The sequence below is a fragment of the Tachypleus tridentatus genome, chromosome 9, assembly GCF_004210375.1.
Source record: "Tachypleus tridentatus isolate NWPU-2018 chromosome 9, ASM421037v1, whole genome shotgun sequence".
Lineage (NCBI taxonomy): Eukaryota > Metazoa > Arthropoda > Merostomata > Xiphosura > Limulidae > Tachypleus > Tachypleus tridentatus.
In genome coordinates this window covers 8,475,930-8,501,326 of record NC_134833.1, presented here as the reverse complement: position 1 = coordinate 8,501,326, position 25,397 = coordinate 8,475,930, and the positions used below count along the sequence as shown (strand labels likewise).

At 27.1% G+C, this 25,397-nt stretch overlaps 1 protein-coding gene across 1 annotated transcript in view; it reads right to left on the bottom strand.

The window, feature by feature from the left end:
• LOC143224732 (E3 ubiquitin-protein ligase SMURF2-like) overlaps positions 1–25,397 on the bottom strand; it is an 83,726-nt gene that overhangs the window by 3,505 nt on the left and 54,824 nt on the right. Inside the window, 4 exon segments of the mRNA XM_076452994.1 lie at positions 100–184; positions 6,927–7,128; positions 7,566–7,686; positions 11,382–11,519. Of these exon segments, the coding sequence (XP_076309109.1) occupies positions 100–184; positions 6,927–7,128; positions 7,566–7,686; positions 11,382–11,519 (546 nt within the window).

Below are 25,397 nucleotides of genomic sequence, written 5' to 3'. Positions count from 1 at the left end.
AAATCATGTATATATTTTTGTAAATAGTACTTGAATTCTTTTTCACAATACAAAGAGTTCATGAGAATTGCATGTTATTTTAGAGAATCTCATACTCACCACGTATGAGCCTTAGGTAGATTATCAGTACTAGCATCAATAAGATGAATGGTAAACAATCGTGGTCCTGCAGCACCTGTTGACCCTGCAAATAAAAACATCATGGAAGTTACTGCTTTGACCATGCTTTTTTCAATATTGATGCTTTATGTATAGCACATTCGCACTAACATCCTTCCAAAGATCCACTTTTTAAACGTATCTGTTAACGTCCTTCCAAAGACCCACTTTTTAAACGTATCTGTTAACGTCCTTCCAAAGATCCACACATTCTAAACATACCTCTTAAACGTCCTTCCAAAGATCCACACACTCTAAACGTACCTGTTAACATCCTTCCAAAGATCCACACATTCTAAACGTTCTTCCAAAGATCCACACATTCTAAACGTACCTGTTAACATCCTTCCAAACAACCACACATTCTAAACGTACCTGTTAACATCCTTCCAAACAACCACACATTCTAAACGTACCTGTTAACATCCTTCCAAAGATCCTCACATTCTAAACGTACCTGTTAAACATCTTTCCAAATATCCACACATTCTAAATGTACCTGTTAACATCCTTCCAAAGATCCACACATTCGAAACGTACTTGTTAATATCCTTCAAAATATCCACACATTCTAAACGTATCTCTTAAACATCTTTCCAAATATCCACACATTCTAAATGTACCTGTTAATATCCTTCCAAAGATCCACACATTTCAAATATGTCCTTTAATTATATAATATGGATTTTTTAAAAACAACAACATAGTTTTATGTTATTGTTTTAATAAATGAATATTTGCTTCAAGTCTCCTTTAAAAAGTTACAATTTTCATACACTGAAAATGTATTTCCAATAGATACTTCCCTCCCCTCAAAATATAAACTTTTCCCATTTTGTGCTTCCCTGTATATGCAAACATTAATTAATAATGCATGACACAAGACTTTTGCACCATTCCAACAGGTTGAGGAAGAAGGTTGGGGAACATAAGGAGGAGGATAGGAGGGAACAACCACAACTGAATGAAGTGAAGAAACCATGACCAAGGGTGCCAGTAATGAGCAATCAGAAGGGCTTTGCATGAATCATGAAGATCACCCAATGAAGTCATTGTACAGGATAATAAACAAAGGATATGGAATCATGGACCAAACCAAAGGCAACCAGTGACTGAGTGTGGTGACAAATTCAATGATATAAGTGACTGAGTGTGATGACAAATTCAATGATATAAGGAATACTACACCAATTGGAAAGCCACCAAAAAAAAAAAAGAGCTGAAGGAATCTCTCTATTGGGTAAACCTGGTCAGTTTGGAAAAGACCCTCCATCACAAGGTTGAAAGCACTTAGTACATGACCCCCCATCAAATGAAAGTGATGATCATGAGTACCAGAAAGAAGAACCAATGTTAGAAAACACAAGGATCTCGACTAGATGTCACTGTGGTGACTGATATGAACCACTACTGTTGAATTGTCAAAATTGATCACAACTAGATGACTCCTGGAGATGGGAAGAAAGTGATCCAAAGCAAAACAAATTCCCAAAAAAATTTGAGAATGTTGATGTGAAGAGAATGTTCCCCTACAGACCAACAACCTGAAGCTCCATGGTAAATGACCTATGCATCCCAGCTCTAAAGAGATGCATCCATGAACAGATATAAATTGGGCTGCAGAGGAACAGAATACCTGTCATTCTTGATTACAAGAAACCTACTCAAAGTAAAAATGCACATCAGGATGGCTGGTATGGGTATTAAAACTTTTACTAATAAAGCAAAGAACAACGTTTCAACCTGAAGATGACAGGTCTGTGACAATATAGCATCACAACCCAAAAGGTCTCAACAAAAATTATCTGAAGCCTGCAAGGGATGAGGCATAGTAACACTATCACCTAACTGGAAGATAAAATGCTCAATGTGGATCAAATATCAGGGGACAGAAAAACTAAATAATGTTGGGAGTTAAAACCACGTAACATGGAAGAACATAGGTCATAAGAAATAGGAGCAATATACAGAATATCAAATACCTGAGAAGTGAAATCTTAGGTTTGGAAAAGGATGACAAACTCCAGGGAATATGACAAACAATCAAACTTCAGGCTCAAAACGAAGAGAAGCAACAGCAGAAGACAAAACGTTTCCATATAACAACTCAATATCCTAGCAAATAGTCTTTTAATCCATATAACAACTCAATATCCTAGCAAATAGTCTTTTAATCCATATAACAACTCAATATCCTAGCAAATAGTCTTTTAATCCATATAACAACTCAATATCCTAGCAAATAGTCTTTAATCCATATAACAACTCAATATCCTAGCAAATAGTCTTTTAATCCATATAACAACTCAATATCCTAGCAAATAGTCTTTTAATCCATATAACAACTCAATATCCTAGCAAATAGTCTTTTAATCCATATAACAACTCAATATCCTAGCAAATAGTCTTTTAATCCATATAACAACTCAATATCCTAGCAAATAGTCTTTTAATCCATATAACAACTCAATATCCTAGCAAATAGTCTTTTAATCCATATAACAACTCAATATCCTAGCAAATAGTCTTTTAATCCATATAACAACTCAATATCCTAGCAAATAGTCTTTTAATCCATATAACAACTCAATATCCTAGCAAATAGTCTTTAATCCATATAACAACTCAATATCCTAGCAAATAGTCTTTTAATCCATATAACAACTCAATATCCTAGCAAATAGTCTTTTAATCCATATAACAACTCAATATCCTAGCAAATAGTCTTTTAATCCATATAACAACTCAATATCCTAGCAAATAAAGTCTTTTAATCCATATAACAACTCAATATCCTAGCAAATAGTCTTTTAATCCATATAACAACTCAATATCCTAGCAAATAGTCTTTTAATCCATATAACAACTCAATATCCTAGCAAATAGTCTTTTAATCCATATAACAACTCAATATCCTAGCAAATAGTCTTTTAATCCATATAACAACTCAATATCCTAGCAAATAGTCTTTTAATCCTTAAATGGGACACCTGCACCTGTAAAATGAATTACAGTATCAGATGACTGAGATGTACCTGAAGTAGTAAAATTTACTTTGGAATTCATGCTTGATACTCAACAGACAAGTTTTCATGGAAAACCATGGGTAAATCAAACACTTTTGTAAAATATAATGGAAAAACAAAGAATTACTGAAACAAAGGGAACTATTTTAAATCACTTTGAGGTTAAAACAACAAAAAGAAAGATGTCTAAAATCATCCAAATAAGAAGTGATGGTTCAGCACTTGTGAATAGAGGGAGTCACATGTTTCATGTGATAGTTGTGCTCTCATGCTGGTGAAAAGATGACAATGATTTGCATGAAAGACATGTTGGAAACTCTGATTCCAAAAAGGGTGTCAAAAGACTTGTAACATGCTTTATGAAAACATTGCATGTAGAAGGCAGCACAAAACTGAAAAAGCTAATCTTGTGAGAGAAGGAAAGTACCATATCAGAAATACAGTTCTCAAACTTAATCCATTCCAGAAGGTTGTTCAAAAACCGATTTGTTTGAAAACCAAATAAATTTTTCCCATCAGAAATACTGTAAATTAAATTAATCCATTACAGACCTCCAAAAATTATGCATTATGAAGCATTTTAAGTAAAAATATTGCTTATTTATACCTGTATAATAATACTTACATGTCAACCACAAAAACTATAAACACAATAAAAAACAATAAATAAAAATTTAACTGCACTTTACCTGTGCTGAAGAGAGCTGATGGCATAAGTGAAAGGTGGTGAGGAACGTGGAGAGTAGAAGGGTTATTACTGTTTGGAAGGGGAATCACATTCCATAAAAACGTCATGTAACTCTCCTTCTGGGGTTCTTTCTCTTTTCTGTCTCTTTGCACTGCTACAACCTGCTTGAGACTCACTGGACCTATTTCTCACTAAAAACTTGTCTAATGAGGCTTGTTTCTGCCTGGCACCCTCCTCATGTCTTACCACACTATGTATGCCACTTCTCTTCCTAAATTTTTCAAACCACCCCTACTAGCCTTAAAGGCATCATTTGTATCAGCACTCATTCCAGGAATGTTTTTCAGGAGGTCAGCATGCAACTGTTTTGCTTTCTCACAAATGATGGTTTCAGAAATGCTATCACCAGCTAACTGTTTTTCATTTACCCAAATTAACAACAGTTTTTCTACCTCTTCTGTTGTTTGTGATCTTTGTTTTGTAAGCACTGTCACTCCTTTTGCAACATCAGCTCCTTTGATGACCTCTTTATTTTTCAGTGTGGTGCAGACTGTAGATTTCACCATACCAAACTGTGTAGCAAGATCAGACACGAGAACATCACTCATACTTTGCTATGAGATCTTTTTTCACCTCTATTGTGGCTCTAACAACTTTTCTTTTTGGTTTGCTGCTTTCATTATCCTTCTTTAACCCCATGGTGGCTTATTTAATCAGAATATTTAGAAAAAAACAACAAAAAAAAACGAGAACGTTCACATCAGATTTTATCAGGGGTGAGGACTGAGTGACAGGTGAGGGTAAAATGTTTTGGACAAGCTTGGCGTATGCCGAAAATGGTCAAAGAGTTGTTCTGTTGGATTATTTCGGGGGTTGAGGCCATGACGGCTTGGTTCAGGAACCGAGTTTATGTTTGACAACCGAGACATTTTTTTCTCAAACAATATGTTCGAAAACCGAATTGTTCGAGAACCCAGGTACCACTGTATATACACACAGAGGTACGTGTTAGAAATCAAAATAGATAGAAAATCTAGAACTGAGTACACTTAGGAAAAAATATCCACCAACTTGGTTTATGGAATAATAATAAATGTAAATGAAATCTACATTAAATTTATCACAAATAATAATCTCCTAAGAGCATAGTAGTAAAATGCTGCATACTATAAACTTGATTTCCTGTTTTCAGATCTGTAGACTTGTGTACAATATCTGTACTTTTGTGTATAATATTTTCAAAATAACCATTCCAACCTTATCTTTATTATGCTTGTCATAGAGACCCACGTTTAAAAAATCTGAAAGTTTGTTATACTTTCTGTTATGACTTTATATTCTTACATTAATAACTGGTACACAGAAACGAGATCTGGACTAGATATTAAAGACCTAGTGAGTGGATGGGTTTTCCAGTGGATGTGTCAACTTTTATACAAGATTTAATATCCCATTTCCAAAGGCTTTTCTTCAAAACTTTTCATGGTAATCCGAACCACTTTGCAAATTAACTTCTCTTATTCATGGTTTGTGTACATCATATCATATTCTCCATTCAGAGACGCTCGTACTACTTTCTATTCAGAGACGCTCGTACTACTTTCTATTCAGAGACGCTCGTACGTACTTTCTATTCAGAGACGCTCGTACGTACTTTCTATTCAGAGACGCTCGTAAATACTTTCTATTCAGAGACGCCGCATTACTTTCTATTCAGAGACACTCGCCTATTCAGAGACGCCGTATTACTTTCTATTCAGAGACTCGCTACTTTCTATTCACAGATACTTTTCTTTCATTCAGAGACGCCGTACTACTTTCTATTCAGAGACGCCGTTTACTTTCTATTCAGAGACGCCGCATTTTCTTTCTATTCAGAGACGCCGTACTACTTTCTATTCAGAGACGCCGTTTTCTTTCTATTCAGAGACGCTCGTACTACTTTCTATTCAGAGACGCTCGTACTACTTTCTATTCAGAGACGCTCGTACTACTTTCTATTCAGAGACGCTCGTACTACTTTCTATTCAGAGACGCTCGTACTACTTTCTATTCAGAGACGCTCGTACTACTTTCTATTCAGAGACGCTCGTACTACTTTCTATTCAGAGACGCTCGTACTACTTTCTATTCAGAGACGCTCGTACTACTTTCTATTCAGAGACGCTCGTACTACTTTCTATTCAGAGACGCTCGTACTACTTTCTATTCACAGATACTCGTACTACTTTCTATTCAGAGATGCTCGTACTACTTTCTATTCACAGATACTCGTACTACTTTCTATTCAGAGACGCTCGTACTACTTTCTATTCACAGATGCTCGTACTACTTTCTATTCAGAGACGCTCGTACTACTTTCTATTCAGAGATGCTCGTACTACTTTCTATTCAGAGATGCTCGTACTACTTTCTATTCAGAGATACTACTTTCTATTCAGAGATGCTCGTAATACTTTCTATTCATACATTGCTTTAATTCTCATTAATTTCATATACTATTAAAACAAGAACTGGTTTTCTGTTGAATCTCCTGATGTAGCTATGTCTACCAACATTCAACAAAAGAAGTAACAGTGAGTATATCAGCAAAGGGTAAAAGTACAAATCAAATTCAAGAGATTTTCACTTAGGTCTAATCTGTGGTTACATGTGATGTCAGAGATTTTCACTTAGGTCTAATGTGTGGTTACAAGTGATGTCCACAGTATCACCATGATTTAAGTCTAACTGATAAACTTAACAACAAAATATTCATGCCTTAACCAAGAAAAGCAATGAAATGTCTACACACAAGAAGACTGAATTTTTACATCTTTAAGATGACATACAGCTTTGTACGTTAAACAGAGGAGATGCAAAGTTTATCAAACTTCATTTCTTTTTTTAAATATTCACTTCCTTTGAGAAACTTCCTTCTTAATTAAGGAACCATGTATTTATTGTTATTACCTCATTCCAATAAGTTTAGTTATTTAAAACATTCTTTTTCAAATGTTCACACCATCTCCTTCTGTTTTTTTGAGAACTTGATCTGAAACCTCTAACCTTACCTTGTAAAGCTTTGAAGCCTTGCAGAGGAACACGTGAGCTTCCTGTGACGAACTGGAGAAGACGGGCACGACGTTCTTCACTATATGACTCTACCACTGTCCAGAACCACTTGACTATGTTGTGGTCAGGAGTGCAGTGTTTGAGACGTGTGTTAAGTTTCCAGTCCTCCAAGTCTATCTTTCCTAGTCCTCCAATCAAAAGCTGTACAATGCAACGTGTTTATGCAATTATTACTTGGTTTGGATCATACAAAATAAAAAACACCTTAACACCCGCATTTAAAAGTTTATTTTAATAACAAATTAGCACAAAATGAAGTTCAATCTAATCAAATATACACAACTGATTTTTAGACACTAACTTCATGTACAAACTGGCATGTAATTCTTTTACTTTCACCAAACATAAGCAGGTACCATACATTAATTTATTATATAAACTAATATGTGATTCACTTCAATCCCATTATAGAAATATAACTAACTCTTCTACAATTAGTTTCATTCAAGAAAACGCTCCACATTCATCCCGAGAAACTTATTATTCTTGAGACGTGTTTCTAATTCTCCAGAGAAACCTATCATTTCTAAAATACTGTTCTTCCATAATACTTAAAGTTGTTGTAACCTAAATCTCACCTCCAACTCCTTCTCATCAAATGACTTCAGAAGATGTTGAGGAATCAACTCATTGAATCCTTTCTGCAGGGCAAGAAACTGTTGTTCTATCCCTCTCATGAACCGATAATTCACGTATAACCTTTAGTGGAAAAATCATTACTTCACTTTTACTGAAAACGTATTCATTCAGACAACATTAAACTAAACTACTACTCATGTTTTAATTACAAAACTAGTACCTAATGCTAAAAATAAGTAATAATTCAGATTTTACTGGCAAAATTTTGTACATAAAGAAAAACTTCAAATATTTCCATAATAAAACAGAAATCTAAAGATTCTGGCCATAAAATGAAGAAAACAGTTAAATAGAACTAGCTACAAAGTACTGGATTCTACTGCTCAATATTCTAGCAATAAAACAAAGACAATGACCTAAAGAGGTAAAATGTTCTTTGTTATTTCACGTTTTGAATAATAGCTTCTGGTACACACATCAGCTGTCACTACTATACGTATATTTAGTTCAAGTGGGTCCCCCAGCTGTCACTACTATACGTATATTTAGTTCAAGTGGGTCCCCCAGCTGTCACTACTATACGTATATTTAGTTCAAGTGGGTCCCCCAGCTGTCACTACTATACGTATATTTAGTTCAAGTGGGTCCCCCAGCTGTCACTACTATACGTATATTTAGTTCAAGTGGGTCCCCCAGCTGTCACTACTATACGTATATTTAGTTCAAGTGGGTCCCCCAGCTGTCACTACTATAATGATATTTAGTTCAAGTGGGTCCCCAGCTGTCACTACTATACGTATATTTAGTTCAAGTGGGTCCCCAGCTGTCACTACTATAATGATATTTAGTTCAAGTGGGTCCCCAGCTGTCACTACTATAATGATATTTAGTTCAAGTGGGTTCCCCAGCTGTCACTACTATACGTATATTTAGTTCAAGTGGATCCCCCAGCTGTCACTACTATACGTATATTTAGTTCAAGTGGGTTCCTCAGCTGTCACTACTATACGTATATTTAGTTCAAGTGGGTTCCTCAGCTGTCACTACTATACGTATATTTAGTTCAAGTGGGTTCCTCAGCTGTCACTACTATACGTATATTTAGTTCAAGTGGGTTCCTCAGCTGTCACTACTATAATGTATATTTAGTTCAAGTGGGTTCCTCAGCTGTCACTACTATAATGTATATTTAGTTCAAGTGGGTTCCTCAGCTGTCACTACTATAATGTATATTTAGTTCAAGTGGGTTCCTCAGCTGTCACTACTATACGTATATTTAGTTCAAGTGGGTTCCTCAGCTGTCACTACTATACGTATATTTAGTTCAAGTGGGTCCCCCAGCTGTCACTACTATACATATATTTAGTTCAAGTGGGTCCCCCAGCTGTCACTACTATACGTATATTTAGTTCAAGTGGGTCCCCCAGCTGTCACTACTATACGTATATTTAGTTCAAGTGGGTCCCCCAGCTGTCACTACTATACGTATATTTAGTTCAAGTGGGTTCCTCAGCTGTCACTACTATAAGTATATTTAGTTCAAGTGGGTTCCCCAGCTGTCACTACTATACGTATATTTAGTTCAAGTGGGTCCCCCAGCTGTCACTACTATACGTATATTTAGTTCAAGTGGGTTCCTCAGCTGTCACCACTATACATATATTTTGTTCAAGTGAGTTCCTCAGCTGTCACTACTATACATATATTTAGTTCAAGAGGGTTCCTCAGCTGTCACTACTGTACGTATATTTAGTTCAAGTGGGTTCCTCAGTTGTCACTACTATACATATATTTAGTTCAAGAGGGTTCCTCAGCTGTCACTACTATACGTATATTTAGTTCAAGAGGGTTCCTCAGCTGTCACTACTATACATATATTTAGTTCAAGAGGGTTCCTCAGCTGTCACTACTATACGTATATTTAGTTCAAGTGGGTTCCTCAGCTGTCACTACTATACGTATATTTAGTTCAAGTGGGTTCCTCATCTGTCACTACTATACGTATATTTAGTTCAAGTGGGTTCCTCAGCTGTCACTACTACACATATATTTAGTTCAAGTGGGTTCCTCATCTGTCACTACTATACGTATATTTAGTTCAAGTGGGTTCCTCAGTTGTCACTACTATACATATATTTAGTTCAAGAGGGTTCCTCAGCTATCACCACTATACATATATTTATAGTTCAAGTGGGTTCCTTCTTGTTGTGAGCAATGGGAAACAATTTTAAACATGTCTATCTGTGACAGTTTACTTTTTTTAAACTCAGCTAGGTATAGTTTGATGTCTATAGTTATAACTCACTGAAGTGAGTTTCACAAGATAACTTAAGTTTCACTACTTACACACACAACTTCCTTTAACTACAAATATTAGCCTTTACCAGTGATTCAGATAGATATTACATCACTAACAGATGTTCACAGAACTCATGGTATAGAAATACATGTGCACTAATTGGCATGGTTGTGATGATCATACATAGATTTGATTTAAATTATGTGCACTTCATTAATCTGTGTTACCCAGAAGTAATGGTAAATCAAGTAAGAGGTTGTTCTTCATGTTTAGTTTTCAGTATTTTAAGTTTTTCTGGCTGAATAATTCACAAGAATAAATTAGTGACCTCAGTTCCACATACTCTTTAAATTTCAAGATAAACACAGCAACATGCTAGTAAAATACATTAAATTAAAAAACAACGTATAAACTATATGACACATAGTTTTATTCTTTCTACTGCCCTTGTCTGGAGTTACTCATGAAGGGTGAACATGTTTTTAACTCAGTAAAAAACAGTAAAGCAAAAGGCAAACCAGAGTTTACATTTAATTTTTAGTAATATAACAGATCGTGTTGCATTCCTATCCAAGCAGATGTAACAGTAGTTTGCAACACAAAGCTAAATAAACAGAATTTGGTCATCTATCATCAAATGACAAACATCTTTTACACCATTCATCACTGGTGGCATATGACATTATAATGAATAATCTCTTGTCTTTACCTATTACAACACTCAATGTAAAAAACTAACCAAAGAAAGTGGGTATAATTACTCTTTTTCCATATGAGATACATAAAGTAATATGTGAGATAAAAATGACATTTGTAATTTATTTTCATGTGATTAATATGCTACTAGAAAGTTTATAGTTAGGTTGTGATACATGGGTAATTTGGAGTATAAATAAGTTCATAAAATGTGTTTAGAAACATAATAAAGGTACAATCAGTCCTTATTGTTAATTCAAGAACTATTCCAATTCAGTCACTACATGATGCAACCCAAACAGGATCTGGCTAAATGAAAAGTTGTGGCTTGTACTAATGCATCGAGTGTTAAATCATCATTAATATGTACTAAACACAATACAGGGTAAATATAAATGCAAATATTTTATTGGTTACAACCAAAGGTTTGAGGATGCTATCTGTTGTTGCAGTCCAATTAAAATGTGAATCAGTTGAACCATGTTTTGATTAATCTTTGACCATAAATCACTCAGAAATATCTTTTATGTTCTTGGAAAACTGACTAGACCAATAATTCTTAAATTCCAACAGTCTGATCAAAGTACAATAATATCTTAAAAACTGGAATAAAACATGACACAAACCATGCATCTCAGAATGGCTGGTATAGTTATTTACATTTATTGATAAGCAGAGAACAACATTTTGACCTAGGAAGGTTGAAACGTTGTTCTCTCCTTATCAATAAAAGTGTCAATACCCATACCAGCTGTTCTGAGATACATTTTCATTTCAAGTAGGTTTCTTGTCATCAAGAATGACCCAAACCAGTTCTCACCTCACATATTCTTTTTTGTTGTCATCAGTTACACTTAAGTTCTTTCCATTTGGTTTCAGTTCATGAACCTGAAGCTGACCGAAAGAATCGTGCTCAACAGAAAATGTTGTATCCAACACATCACTAATATCATTCTCCCTGCAAGAGTAGAGAAATAAACAGATATCTTAAAGACCATTACTTTCTAAAGTTAATTCACAATATCTCATTGTATCTTTAACTTTTCATGTGTGAATAAATCTTTTTTTTATTAGCCTAGAAAATTCCATTATAGAAACAATCAAATACAGTCACAGCTAAAACAATCAAATACAGTCACAGCTACAAAAATCAAATACAGTCACAGCTAAAACAATCAAATACAGTCACAACTTAAATCTTGGTCCTTTTTCTGTTTTTTTTTAGTATTCCAATGATTAACCAACACAATTTTAATGTGACAAAAAACACCATCTGTCCAGTAAAGTATTTTTGTTAGTTTTTAAGCACAAAGCTACAGAATGGTTTATTTGTGTTTCTACACACCAGATATACTGAAACTAAGTTTACAGCATTATAAGTTTCAGCCTTACCCCTCAGCCATTAGGGGGCAGAATTTTACTGCACATACTATAACCTCATTAATGGAAGATATTACCTGATAAGTAAAAAATAAATAAAAAAAAATTTCCTGCAGCAGACAAAGAAAACATCAAAATGCATTTTAAAATTACTGTAAAAGAGAAATCTTTCCCCAATTCTAACTTCAAGGTTCAGATAAAAACAAACTTACAAAATGCAATTATCTTACGAAGGTCAGAAAACACATAAAATTGGGAGAAAATGTTAGTACAAAAACTGATGGACTATTAAAACTTATCAACAAAATCATAATAACATTCTCACATCATTACAGTACAAAGTATTATTAAATTTAAACATAATAACTTTCTCACATCATTACAGTACAAAGTATTATTAAATTTAAACATAATAACTTTCTCACATCATTACAGTACAAAGTATTATTAAATTTAAACATAATAACTTTCTCACATCATTACAGTACAAAGTATTATTAAATTTAAACATAATAACTTTCTCACATCATTACAGTACAAAGTATTATTAAATTTAAACATAATAACTTTCTCACATCATTACAGTACAAAGTATTATTAAATTTAAACATAATAACTTTCTCACATCATTACAGTACAAAGTATTATTAAAATTAAACATAATAACTTTCTCACATCATTATAGTACAAATTATTATTAAAATTAAACATAATAACTTTCTCACATCATTATAGTACAAAGTATTATTAAAATTAAACATAATAACTTTCTCACATCATTACAGTACAAAGTACAATTAAATTTAAACATAACTTTCTCACATCATTACAGTACAAAGTATTATTAAATTTAAACATAATAACTTTCTCACATCATTATAGTACAAAGTATTATTAAATTTAAACATAATAACTTTCTCACATCATTACAGTACAAAGTATTATTAAATTTAAACATAATAACTTTCTCACATCATTATAGTACAAAGTATTATTAAATTTAAACATAATAACTTTCTCACATCATTACAGTACAAAGTATTATTAAATTTAAACATAATAACTTTCTCACATCATTACAGTACAAAGTATTATTAAAATTAAACATAATAACTTTCTCACATCATTACAGTACAAAGTATTATTAAAATTAAACATAATAACTTTCTCACATCATTACAGTACAAAGTATTATTAAATTTAAACAACTTTCTCACATCATTACAGTACAAAGTATTATTAAATTTAAACATAATAAGTTTCTCACATCATTATAGTACAAAGTATTATTAAAATTAAACATAATAACTTTCTCACATCATTATAGTACAAAGTATTATTAAATTTAAACATAATAACTTTCTCACATCATTATAGTACAAAGTATTATTAAATTTAAACATAATAACTTTCTCACATCATTATAGTACAAAGTATTATTAAAATTAAACATAATAACTTTCTCACATCATTATAGTACAAAGTAGTATTAAATTTAAACATAATAACTTTCTCACATCATTACAGTACAAAGTAGTATTATTTTTAAATTTAAACATAATAACTTTCTCACATCATTACAGTACAAAGTAGTATTATTTTTAAATTTAAACATAATAACTTTCTCACATCATTACAGTACAAAGTAGTATTATTTTTAAATTTAAACATAACTTTCTCACATCATTACAGTACAAAGTAGTATTATTTTTAAATTTAAACATAATAACTTTCTCACATCATTACAGTACAAAGTATTATTAAAATTAAACATAATAACTTTCTCACATCATTATAGTACAAATTATTATTAAAATTAAACATAATAACTTTCTCACATCATTACAGTACAAAGTATTATTAAAATTAAACATAATAACTTTCTCACATCATTACAGTACAAAGTACAATTAAATTTAAACATAACTTTCTCACATCATTACAGTACAAAGTATTATTAAATTTAAACATAATAACTTTCTCACATCATTATAGTACAAAGTATTATTAAATTTAAACATAATAAGTTTCTCACATCATTATAGTACAAAGTATTATTAAAATTAAACATAATAACTTTCTCACATCATTACAGTACAAAGTATTATTAAATTTAAACAACTTTCTCACATCATTACAGTACAAAGTATTATTAAATTTAAACATAACTCTCTCACATCATTATAGTACAAAGTATTATTAAAATTAAACATAATAACTTTCTCACATCATTACAGTACAAAGTAGTATTATTTTTAAATTTAAACATAATAACTTTCTCACATCATTACAGTACAAAGTAGTATTATTTTTAAATTTAAACATAATAACTTTCTCACATCATTACAGTACAAAGTAGTATTATTTTTAAATTTAAACATAATAACTTTCTCACATCATTACAGTACAAAGTAGTATTATTTTTAAATTTAAACATAATAACTTTCTCACATCATTACAGTACAAAGTATTATTAAAATTAAACATAATAACTTTCTCACATCATTATAGTACAAATTATTATTAAAATTAAACATAATAACTTTCTCACATCATTACAGTACAAAGTATTATTAAAATTAAACATAATAACTTTCTCACATCATTACAGTACAAAGTACAATTAAATTTAAACATAACTTTCTCACATCATTACAGTACAAAGTATTATTAAATTTAAACATAATAACTTTCTCACATCATTATAGTACAAAGTATTATTAAATTTAAACATAATAAGTTTCTCACATCATTATAGTACAAAGTATTATTAAAATTAAACATAATAACTTTCTCACATCATTACAGTACAAAGTATTATTAAATTTAAACAACTTTCTCACATCATTACAGTACAAAGTATTATTAAATTTAAACACAATAACTTTCTCACATCATTATAGTACAAAGTATTATTAAATTTAAACATAATAACTTTCTCACATCATTATAGTACAAAGTATTATTAAATTTAAACATAATAACTTTCTCACATCATTACAGTACAAAGTATTATTAAATTTAAACATAATAACTTTCTCACATCATTATAGTACAAAGTATTATTAAATTTAAACATAATAACTTTCTCACATCATTACAGTACAAAGTATTATTAAATTTAAACATAATAACTTTCTCACATCATTATAGTACAAAGTATTATTAAATTTAAACATAATAACTTTCTCACATCATTACAGTACAAAGTATTATTAAATTTAAACATAATAACTTTCTCACATCATTACAGTACAAAGTATTATTAAATTTAAACATAATAACTTTCTCACATCATTATAGTACAAAGTATTATTAAAATTAAACATAATAACTTTCTCACATCATTATAGTACAAAGTATTATTAAATTTAAACATAATAACTTTCTCACATCATTATAGTACAAAGTATTATTAAATTTAAACATAATAACTTTCTCACATCATTATAGTACAAAGTATTATTAAATTTAAACATAATAACTTTCTCACATCATTATAGTACAAAGTATTATTAAATTTAAACATAATAACTTTCTCACATCATTACAGTACAAAGTTCAAAGTATTATTAAATTTAAACATAATAACTTTCTCACATCATTACAGTACAAAGTATTATTAAATTTAAACATAATAACTTTCTCACATCATTATAGTACAAAGTATTATTAAATTTAAACATAATAACTTTCTCACATCATTACAGTACAAAGTATTATTAAATTTAAACATAATAACTTTCTCACATCATTACAGTACAAAGTACAAAGTATTATTAAAATTAAACATAATAACTTTCTCACATCATTACAGTACAAAGTATTATTAAATTTAAACATAATAACTTTCTCACATCATTACAGTACAAAGTATTATTAAATTTAAACATAATAACTTTCTCACATCATTACAGTACAAAGTATTATTAAATTTAAACATAATAACTTTCTCACATCATTACAGTACAAAGTACATTAAATTTAAACATAATAACTTTCTCACATCATTATAGTACAAAGTATTATTAAATTTAAACATAATAACTTTCTCACATCATTACAGTACAAAGTATTATTAAAATTAAACATAATAACTTTCTCACATCATTACAGTACAAAGTATTATTAAAATTAAACATAATAACTTTCTCACATCATTACAGTACAAAGTATTATTAAATTTAAACATAACTTTCTCTCACATCATTACAGTACAAAGTATTATTAAATTTAAACATAATAACTTTCTCACATCATTACAGTACAAAGTATTATTAAATTTAAACATAATAACTTTCTCACATCATTACAGTACAAAGTATTATTAAATTTAAACATAATAACTTTCTCACATCATTACAGTACAAAGTATTATTAAATTTAAACATAATAACTTTCTCACATCATTACAGTACAAAGTATTATTAAATTTAAACATAATAACTTTCTCACATCATTACAGTACAAAGTATTATTAAAATTAAACATAATAACTTTCTCACATCATTATAGTACAAATTATTATTAAATTTAAACATAATAACTTTCTCACATCATTATAGTACAAAGTATTATTAAATTTAAACATAATAACTTTCTCACATCATTACAGTACAAAGTATTATTAAATTTAAACATAACTTTCTCACATCATTACAGTACAAAGTATTATTAAATTTAAACATAATAACTTTCTCACATCATTATAGTACAAAGTATTATTAAATTTAAACATAATAACTTTCTCACATCATTATAGTACAAAGTATTATTAAATTTAAACATAATAACTTTCTCACATCATTACAGTACAAAGTATTATTAAATTTAAACATAATAACTTTCTCACATCATTATAGTACAAAGTATTTTTAAATTTAAACATAATAACTTTCTCACATCATTAAAGTACAAAGTATTATTAAATTTAAACATAACTCTCTCACATCATTATAGTACAAAGTATTATTAAAATTAAACATAATAACTTTCTCACATCATTACAGTACAAAGTATTATTAAAATTAAACATAATAATCTTACATCATTACAGTACAAAGTATTATTAAATTTAAACATAATAACTTTCTCACATCATTATAGTACAAAGTATTATTAAATTAAACATAATAACTTTCTCACATCATTATAGTACAAAGTATTATTAAATTTAAACATAATAACTTTCTCACATCATTATAGTACAAAGTATTATTAAATTTAAACATAATAACTTTCTCACATCATTATAGTACAAAGTATTATTAAATTTAAACATAATAACTTTCTCACATCATTATAGTACAAAGTATTATTAAATTTAAACATAATAACTTTCTCACATCATTATAGTACAAAGTATTATTAAATTTAAACATAATAACTTTCTCACATCATTATAGTACAAAGTATTATTAAATTTAAACATAATAACTTTCTCACATCATTACAGTACAAAGTATTATTAAATTTAAACATAATAACTTTCTCACATCATTACAGTACAAAGTATTATTAAATTTAAACATAATAACTTTCTCACATCATTATAGTACAAAGTATTATTAAATTTAAACATAATAACTTTCTCACATCATTACAGTACAAAGTATTATTAAATTTAAACATAATAACTTTCTTACATCATTACAGTACAAAGTATTATTAAATTTAAACATAATAACTTTCTCACATCATTACAGTACAAAGTATTATTAAATTTAAACATAATAACTTTCTTACATCATTACAGTACAAAGTATTATTAAATTTAAACATAATAACTTTCTCACATCATTACAGTACAAAGTATTATTAAATTTAAACATAATAACTTTCTCACATCATTACAGTACAAAGTATTATTAAATTTAAACATAATAACTTTCTCACATCATTATAGTACAAAGTATTATTAAATTTAAACATAATAACTTTCTCACATCATTATAGTACAAAGTATTATTAAATTTAAACATAATAACTTTCTCACATCATTATAGTACAAAGTATTATTAAATTTAAACATAATAACTTTCTCACATCATTACAGTACAAAGTATTATTAAATTTAAACATAATAACTTTCTTACATCATTACAGTACAAAGTATTATTAAATTTAAACATAATAACTTTCTCACATCATTATAGTACAAAGTATTATTAAATTTAAACATAATAACTTTCTTACATCATTACAGTACAAAGTATTATTAAATTTAAACATAATAACTTTCTTACATCATTACAGTACAAAGTATTATTAAATTTAAACATAATAACTTTCTCACATCATTATAGTACAAAGTATTATTAAATTTAAACATAATAACTTTCTCACATCATTACAAGTACAAAGTATTATTAAATTTAAACATAATAACTTTCTCACATCATTATAGTACAAAGTATTATTAAATTTAAACATAATAACTTTCTCACATCATTACAGTACAAAGTATTATTAAATTTAAACATAATAACTTTCTCACATCATTATAAATACAAAGTATTATTAAATTTAAACATAATAACTTTCTCACATCATTATAGTACAAAGTATTATTAAATTTAAACATAATAACTTTCTCACATCATTATAGTACAAAGTATTATTAAATTTAAACATAATAACTTTCTCACATCATTACAGTACAAAGTATTATTAAATTTAAACATAATAACTTTCTCACATCATTACAGTACAAAGTATTATTAAATTTAAACATAATAACTTTCTCACATCATTATAGTACAAAGTATTATTAAATTTAAACATAATAACTTTCTCACATCATTATAGTACAAAGTATTATTAAATTTAAACATAATAACTTTCTCACATCATTACAGTACAAAGTATTATTAAATTTAAACATAATAACTTTCTCACATCATTACAGTACAAAGTATTATTAAATTTAAACATAATAACTTTCTCACATCATTATAGTACAAAGTATTATTAAATTTAAACATAATAACTTTCTCACATCATTATAGTACAAAGTATTATTAAATTTAAACATAATAACTTTCTCACATCATTACAGTACAAAGTATTATTAAATTTAAACATAATAACTTTCTCACATCATTATAGTACAAAGTATTATTAAATTTAAACATAATAACTTTCTCACATCATTATAGTACAAAGTATTATTAAATTTAAACATAATAACTTTCTTACATCATTACAGTACAAAGTATTATTAAATTTAAACATAATAACTTTCTCACATCATTACAGTACAAAGTATTATTAAATTTAAACATAATAACTTTCTTACACATCATTACAGTACAAAGTATTATTAAATTTAAACATAATAACTTTCTCACATCATTACAGTACAAAGTATTATTAAATTTAAACATAATAACTTTCTCACATCATTACAGTACAAAGTATTATTAAATTTAAACATAATAACTTTCTCACATCATTATGGTACAAAGTATTATTAAATTTAAACATAATAACTTTCTCACATCATTACAGTACAAAGTATTATTAAATTTAAACATAATAACTTTCTCACATCATTACAGTACAAAGTATTATTAAATTTAAACATAATAACTTTCTCACATCATTATAGTACAAAGTATTATTAAATTTAAACATAACTTTCTCACATCATTACAGTACAAAGTATTATTAAATTTAAACATAATAACTTTCTCACATCATTATAGTACAAAGTATTATTAAATTTAAACATAATAACTTTCTCACATCATTATAGTACAAAGTATTATTAAAATTAAACATAATAACTTTCTCACATCATTACAGTACAAAGTATTATTAAATTTAAACAACTTTCTCACATCATTACAGTACAAAGTATTATTAAATTTAAACACAATAACTTTCTCACATCATTATAGTACAAAGTATTATTAAATTTAAACATAATAACTTTCTCACATCATTATAGTACAAAGTATTATTAAATTTAAACATAATAACTTTCTCACATCATTACAGTACAAAGTATTATTAAATTTAAACATAATAACTTTCTCACATCATTATAGTACAAAATATTATTAAATTTAAACATAATAACTTTCTCACATCATTATAGTACAAAGTATTATTAAATTTAAACATAACTTTCTCACATCATTATAGTACAAAGTATTATTAAAATTAAACATAATAACTTTCTCACATCATTACAGTACAAAGTATTATTAAATTTAAACATAATAACTTTCTTACATCATTACAGTACAAAGTATTATTAAATTTAAACATAATAACTTTCTCACATCATTATAGTACAAATTATTATTAAAATTAAACATAATAACTTTCTCACATCATTATAGTACAAAGTATTATTAAATTTAAACATAATAACTTTCTCACATCATTATAGTACAAAGTATTATTAAATTTAAACATAATAACTTTCTCACATCATTATAGTACAAAGTATTATTAAATTTAAACATAATAACTTTCTCACATCATTATAGTACAAAGTATTATTAAATTTAAACATAATAACTTTCTCACATCATTATAGTACAAAGTATTATTAAATTTAAACATAATAACTTTCTCACATCATTATAGTACAAAGTACAATTAAATTTAAACATAATAACTTTCTCACATCATTACAGTACAAAGTATTATTAAATTTAAACATAATAACTTTCTCACATCATTACAGTACAAAGTATTATTAAATTTAAACATAATAACTTTCTCACATCATTATAGTACAAAGTACAATTAAATTTAAACATAATAACTTTCTCACATCATTACAGTACAAAGTATTATTAAATTTAAACATAATAACTTTCTTACATCATTACAGTACAAAGTATTATTAAAATTAAACATAATAACTTTCTCACATCATTACAGTACAAAGTATTATTAAATTTAAACATAATAACTTTCTTACATCATTACAGTACAAAGTATTATTAAATTTAAACATAATAACTTTCTTACATCATTACAGTACAAAGTATTATTAAATTTAAACATAATATCTTTCTCACATCATTACAGTACAAAGTATTATTAAATTTAAACATAATAACTTTCTCACATCATTATAATACAAAGTACAATTAAATTTAAACATAATAACTTTCTCACATCATTATAGTACAAAGTATTATTAAATTTAAACACAATATCTTTCTCACATCATTATAGTACAAAGTATTATTAAATTTAAACATAATAACTTTCTCACATCATTACAGTACAAAGTATTATTAAATTTAAACATAATAACTTTCTCACATCATTACAGTACAAAGTATTATTAAATTTAAACATAATAACTTTCTCACATCATTATAGTACAAAGTATTATTAAATTTAAACATAATAACTTTCTTACATCATTACAGTACAAAGTATTATTAAATTTAAACATAATAACTTTCTTACATCATTACAGTACAAAGTATTATTAAATTTAAACATAATAACTTTCTCACATCATTATAGTACAAAGTATTATTAAAATTAAACAATAACTTTCTCACATCATTAAAGTACAAAGTATTATTAAATTTAAACATAATAACTTTCTCACATCATTAAAGTACAAAGTATTATTAAATTTAAACATAACTTTCTCACATTACAGTACAAAGTATTATTAAATTTAAACATAATAACTTTCTCACATCATCATAGTACAAAGTATTATTAAAATTAAACATAATAACTTTCTCACATCATCATAGTACAAAGTATTATTAAATTTAAACACAATATCTTTCTCACATCATTATAGTACAAAGTATTATTAAATTTAAACATAATAACTTTCTTACATCATTACAGTACAAAGTACAATTAAATTTAAACATAACTTTCTCACATCATTACAGTACAAAGTATTATTAAATTTAAACATAATAACTTTCTCACATCATTATAGTACAAAGTATTATTAAATTTAAACATAATAACTTTCTCACATCATTATAGTACAAAGTATTATTAAATTTAAACATAATAACTTTCTCACATCATTACAGTACAAAATATTATTAAATTTAAACATACTTTCTCACATCATTACAGTACAAAGTATTATTAAATTTAAACACAATAACTTTCTCACATCATTATAGTACAAAGTATTATTAAATTTAAACATAATAACTTTCTCACATCATTATAGTACAAAGTATTATTAAATTTAAACATAATAACTTTCTCACATCATTACAGTACAAAGTATTATTAAATTTAAACATAATAACTTTCTCACATCATTATAGTACAAAGTATTATTAAATTTAAACATAATAAGTTTCTCACATCATTATAGTACAAAGTATTATTAAAATTAAACATAATAACTTTCTCACATCATTACAGTACAAAGTATTATTAAATTTAAACATAATAACTTTCTCACATCATTACAGTACAAAGTATTATTAAATTTAAACACAATAACTTTCTCACATCATTATAGTACAAAGTATTATTAAATTTAAACATAATAACTTTCTCACATCATTATAGTACAAAGTATTATTAAATTTAAACATAATAACTTTCTCACATCATTACAGTACAAAGTATTATTAAATTTAAACATAATAACTTTCTCACATCATTATAGTACAAAGTATTATTAAATTTAAACATAACTTTCTCACATCATTACAGTACAAAGTATTATTAAATTTAAACATAACTTTCTCACATCATTATAGTACAAAGTATTATTAAAATTAAACATAATAACTTTCTCACATCATTACAGTACCAAGTATTATTAAATTTAAACATAATAACTTTCTTACATCATTACAGTACAAAGTACAATTAAATTTAAACATAATAACTTTCTCACATCATTATAGTACAAAGTATTATTAAATTTAAACATAATAACTTTCTCACATCATTACAGTACAAAGTATTATTAAATTTAAACATAATAACTTTCTCACATCATTATAATACAAAGTATAATTAAATTTAAACATAATAACTTTCTCACATCATTATAGTACAAAGTATTATTAAATTTAAACACAATATCTTTCTCACATCATTATAGTACAAAGTATTATTAAATTTAAACATAATAACTTTCTCACATCATTACAGTACAAAGTATTATTAAATTTAAACATAATAACTTTCTCACATCATTACAGTACAAAGTATTATTAAATTTAAACATAATAACTTTCTCACATCATTATAGTACAAAGTATTATTAAATTTAAACATAATAACTTTCTTACATCATTAGAGTACAAAGTATTACTAAAATTAAACATAATAACTTTCTTACATCATTACAGTACAAAGTATTATTAAATTTAAACATAATAACTTTCTTACATCATTACAGTACAAAGTATTATTAAATTTAAACATAATAACTTTCTTACATCATTACAGTACAAAGTATTATTAAATTTAAACATAATAACTTTCTTACATCATTACAGTACAAAGTATTATTAAATTTAAACATAATAACTTTCTTACATCATTACAGTACAAAGTATTATTAAATTTAAACATAATAACTTTCTTACATCATTACAGTACAAAGTATTATTAAATTTAAACATAATAACTTTCTCACATCATTATAGTACAAAGTATTATTAAATTTAAACATAATAACTTTCTTACATCATTACAGTACAAAGTATTACTAAAATTAAACATAATAACTTTCTTACATCATTACAGTACAAAGTATTATTAAATTTAAACATAATAACTTTCTCACATCATCATAGTACAAAGTATTATTAAAATTAAACATAATAACTTTCTCACATCATTAAAGTACAAAGTATTATTAAATTTAAACATAATAACTTTCTCACATCATTAAAGTACAAAGTATTATTAAATTTAAACATAACTTTCTCACATCATTACAGTACAAAGTATTATTAAATTTAAACATAATAACTTTCTCACATCATTACAGTACAAAGTATTATTAAAATTAAACATAATAACTTTCTCACATCATCATAGTACAAAGTATTATTAAAATTAAAAATAATAACTTTCTCACATCATTAAACTACAAAGTATTATTAAATTTAAACATAATAACTTTCTCACATCATTACAGTACAAAGTATTATTAAATTTAAACATAATAACTTTCTCACATCATTATAGTACAAAGTACAATTAAATTTAAACATAACTTTCTCACATCATTATAGTACAAAGTACAATTAAATTTAAACATAATAACTTTCTCACATCATTATAGTACAAAGTACAATTAAATTTAAACATAATAACTTTCTCACATCATTATAGTACAAAGTATTATTAAATTTAAACATAATAACTTTCTCACATCATTATAGTACAAAGTATTATTAAATTTAAACATAACTTTCTCACATCATTATAGTACAAAGTATTATTAAATTTAAACATAATAACTTTCTCACATCATTATAGTACAAAGTATTATTAAATTTAAACATAATAACTTTCTCACATCATTATAGTACAAAGTATTATTAAATTTAAACATAATAACTTTCTCACATCATTACAGTACAAAGTATTATTAAATTTAAACATAATAACTTTCTCACATCATTATAGTACAAAGTATTATAAAATTAAACATAATAACTTTCTCATCTAAATTGTGGATTAAATTAATGTCACTTTTCTTTTGCTCAATCAAACTTTACTGTAGGAAGCTACAATAAACAAGTACTTACAACTACAGACTTGATGTACAGTGGAAGTTACAGTAAACAAGTACTTACAACTACAGACTTGATGTGCAGTGGAAGCTACAGTAAACAAGTACTTACAACTACCAACTTGACGTACAGTGAAAGTTACAGTAAACAAGTATTTACAACTACAGACTTGACGTACAGTAAAAGTTACAGTAAACAATTATTTACAACTACCAACTTGACGTACAGTGAAAGTTACAGTAAACAAGTATTTACAACTACAGACTTGATGTACAGTGAAAGTTACAGTAAACAAGTATGTACAACTACAGACTTGATGTACAGTGAAAGCTATAGTAAACAAGTACTTACAACTACAGACTTGATGTACAGTGAAAGTTATAGTAAACAAGTACTTACAACTACCAACTTGATGTGCAGTGAAAGTTACAGTAAACAAGTACTTACAACTACAGACTTGACGTACAGTGAAAGTTACAGTAAACAAGTACTTACAACTTGAGACTTGAGGTACTGTGGAAGTTACAGTAAACAAGTACTTACAACTACGGACTTGATGTACAGTGAAAGTTACAGTAAACAAGTACTTTCAACTACAGTCTTGATGTACAGTGAAAGTTACAGTAAACAAGTACTTACAACTCTGGGACTTGATGTACAGTGAAAGTTACAGTAAACAAGTATTTACAACTACAGACTTGATGTACAGTGGAAGCTACAGTAAACAAGTA